Source organism: Myotis brandtii, unplaced genomic scaffold (genome assembly GCF_000412655.1).
Source record: "Myotis brandtii unplaced genomic scaffold, ASM41265v1 scaffold963, whole genome shotgun sequence".
Classification (NCBI taxonomy): Eukaryota; Metazoa; Chordata; class Mammalia; order Chiroptera; family Vespertilionidae; genus Myotis; species Myotis brandtii.
The window spans coordinates 3,196-6,743 of NW_005371986.1; the positions used below are offsets into that span (position 1 = coordinate 3,196).

A 3,548-nucleotide genomic window follows, 5' to 3' on the forward strand; every position below is an offset into this window, starting at 1 on the left:
ATTTACTTAATACTAAACTATTTAACTATTTTTTTTAATATATTTTATTGATTTTTTACAGAGAGGAAGGGAGAGAGATAGAGAGTTAGAAACATCGATGAGAGAGAAACATCGATCAGCTGCCTCCTGCACATCTCCTAATGGGGATGTGCCCGCAACCCAGGTACATGCCCTTGACCGGAATCGAACCTGGGACCTTTCAGTCCGCAGGCCGACGCTCTATCCACTGAGCCAAACCGGTTTCGGCCTATTTAACTATTTTAAAAGTTTAATTAAGTGATGCTTGAATATAAGATATTTCTTAGACATCAGGCTTTATATTTATATTTAATATTAAAGTACTTTAATATTTTGAGTAGCTTCAGGAAGAGCCGTGTCAATGCTCACACTTTCCAGTGTTTTTTAACTTTACCCCATGGCTCCCTAAGGTTGTCACGTTGAGACATCGCACAAAAGCCCCAAAGCCCCTGCAGAGCCGCCCCTCCCCGGGCCGGGCGCCCCACTCACCCCACAGCGTCCCCAGCGCGGAGCAGTCGAGCCCGTCCTTCCCGCGTCCAGCTCTGAGTCTGTGGACATCCAGCGCACAAAGCGCCCCGATTCTGTGCAAACCCCCCAACACGCTCTCCTTCCAGCCTCTGACCCCCCAGCACACGGATTCCCGGTGGAAATGGCCTCGCTGGAGCTTCTGTGCAAAAGGAAAGCCCCACACTCCTGGGGAAGCGCAGAGAAGGCCCGGGCCGGTGCTGGTTTCCTGAGAACAATGTCCGCGGGAGGCGCAGGCAGAGCTCCTTCTTCAGCGGCGGCTGCGGCGGCGCCGGAATGGAGTGTTTCACCTTCACTATTAAAGCAGCACCAGGTGCTCTGCGGGGCCGGCCAGCGCTTCTGCTCTCAGACCAGCCTGAAAGGAACGTTCACAGCTCATCTTTCCGCAAAGGCAACGTCACAAAAGGCCTCCTGCGCGCCCTCTGGCGGCCGTCGGGAGAAGCGCGCTTTCACGGGATCCCAGGAAGGAAAGTGGCTGCTAATTGTGCCCGCGCCTCCCCCTGGTGGTAGTTCCCTGAATCACTGGAACTCGCAATGGCCCAGATCTCTCTGTGGCTGCTGGCAGGGGTGATGCTCTGCTCCATCCCTGCTGGTTCTCTAGAGGACAACATACATTGGGTCCATACAGGAGACAAAGGGAGAGTCTTAATTCTTTTGTCTCAACTGGAAAAGACCCCCCCTTACTTTTGCCTGGCTGACAGAAATGACTTCAAATTCCCTTGGAAATTGCAGACCATGATGCAAATGAACAAGACACAACGCATCTGTTTACACCATGTGATGACCGCGCAGATCTTCAAAATCTTTGCAACACGGCGCAGCTTTGCTGAATGGGACCGCAACCGCCTCTCTAAAGTACTGTCCAGCCTTCATCAGAGTCTGGAGGACCTGGAGGACCAAGCGCAGAAGGAAAAAAATAATTTGGCTTGTCCCAATTTGGGAGTTCTCGCACGGAAATACTTCCGAAAAATCCCAAAGTACCTGAAGGAGAAGAAATATAGCTCCTGTGCCTGGGAGGTCGTTTTAGTGGAAATGATGGCACGTGTTGGAAACATGTTACTATCCTTAAAGAAAAGTCAACAAATTCAGAATAAATTTATATGGTGACTGACTCTCTTCAATTGCATTGTTTACTAAGCCCCAAAACAGTCTCCACTTACATTTCTGTACCATCTGAGAAATACCTGAAACCAAAATCAAGGGGTTATTATAAAAATGTATTGTACATCATAAATTTACAATATTATGTTTAGATAGAGGCAATGATCTGCTTTCTTAAACAATTTTATGACATAACTGGAGGACCACTGCATGAAATTCATGTACTAGTAGGGTCCCTAGAGGCTGCCGACAGCTGGCCAGGTACCTCCACCTTTGGGGCCTCCTTCCCTTCCCCAGGCACATGCTGCTGCTGGATTGAGGCAGGTGAGAGGGTGGGGGATTGGGAGGTCCCCCTCTTTCCTCCAGTCGGCTCTGACCCCTGGTCAAACTCTCAGATGAACTCTCAGTCAAGGGGACAATTTGCATACTATGCTTTTATTACATGGGATATTTTTACTGTTTAATTTTTTGGGACAGTGGTGGTGGAGGAGGTAGGGGCTATTTGCTGTTTCTAAACTGCAAATTTCAATTTTTTTTAAATCAAAGGTTCTTCAGGATAATCTTTGGTTAAAGACATTTGCCAGTTAAGTTCACCCTGGTTCTTGTAACTGATCAACAGAAAGTATCTAGACTTTGATCGTTATAGAACTTTATTTTGTGTTTGTATAAGAGCACAAAGCAAGCATTTCTGATCAGAGGACTCTTAAGTTTGCCTCTTGTGTAAACAAGGATTGTAGGTCATGGGTACCTTCTATTTAGAAACTTTACCAACTCAACATGTGTAGCCAAATTTCTCTGGGACCTTGATTCTATTCTACCCAGGTGTACAGAGAGAAATTAGGGTAGATCACATGGGGTGTTTTCAAGGCCAGGAATGTACTGGGCACTATCACTTATGCTCCCAGCAGCTGGTCTGAACCGATCTAGGTGATGCACTGAGTGCAAAGAGTTGAGAAGTAGCCTCTGATCGGTGATCATGGAACAGGAGACAGAACACATCTAGGAAAGGGAAGGAGATGAAAGTCAGCAGGGGCTGGAGAAATGGGCAGACCAGAGACAGGTAAAACCTGGACTGGAACAGGCAGGCCCTCAGGAGGGGAACACTGGCAAGGGCCTGCACTGAGTCACCTGTTTCTGAAAAGGCTGAAGTGACCATCTTAAAGATTTTAGAGCAGTGGTTGGTCCATAGTTAGCATGTAATAGAAGTTTGTGTTATCATTTAAAAATCAGTATAATTATTACTTAGATTAAGAGCAGACTATTTTAGGATCATGCAATTCCATTTCTCTCAAACCCAGATTTCGCAAGGCCATCTTCTCCGTAGCTGAGTGGATTTATTAACTACATCGAGCACCCAGACCAGTGTTAATGTCCACGATGCAGCCACGGAGGGTTCCTGGTCCAGCAGTGGGGGTCGAGGTCTCAGGCTGTTGAGAGCTGGTGGCTGTGAGTCTTCCCTTCTGTCCTCAGAGCTGATCGCATGTGAATTAAATGACAGGAAATGACGTGGCTGGTCACTGACCCAGAAGGTCCTCTTCTTTGAGCCTCTGGCAGAGGCAGTCCATCCCTGCCTTGGAGGAGCTCAGGGCTGGCTTCCCCCTCCCTTTGCCACAGCATCAGGGCCCTGTGTGGCTGCAGTCAATTCTGCCAACTGACACTTGGTCCTCTTGTCAGCAGAAGCCACTTCCCTTCTTTCACTTTTAGGACATGCGGAATTCTATTTGTTTCATTTGTGCCCACAAACAGCTGTCAATTTTTTTTTTAATTTTTTTTTAAATTTTTTTTTTAAATCTTTATTGTTCAGATTACATTTGTTCCTCTTTCCCCCCCACCCCCCCATAACTCCTCTCCTCCCAGTTCCCGCCCCACCCTCCGCCCTCACTCCCCACCCACTGTCCTCATCC

General features: G+C 47.7%; 1 protein-coding gene across 1 annotated transcript; it reads left to right on the forward strand.

Annotated features, from left to right (window-relative positions):
• Positions 1-318: 318 nt before the first annotated feature.
• On the forward strand, positions 319-1,650 carry LOC106724769 (interferon alpha-8-like). Its single transcript, XM_014533302.1, has one exon. It carries the CDS (start codon positions 1,078-1,080, stop codon positions 1,648-1,650), a length of 573 nt encoding a protein of 190 aa, XP_014388788.1. The 5' UTR covers positions 319-1,077.
• Positions 1,651-3,548: the final 1,898 nt, after the last annotated feature.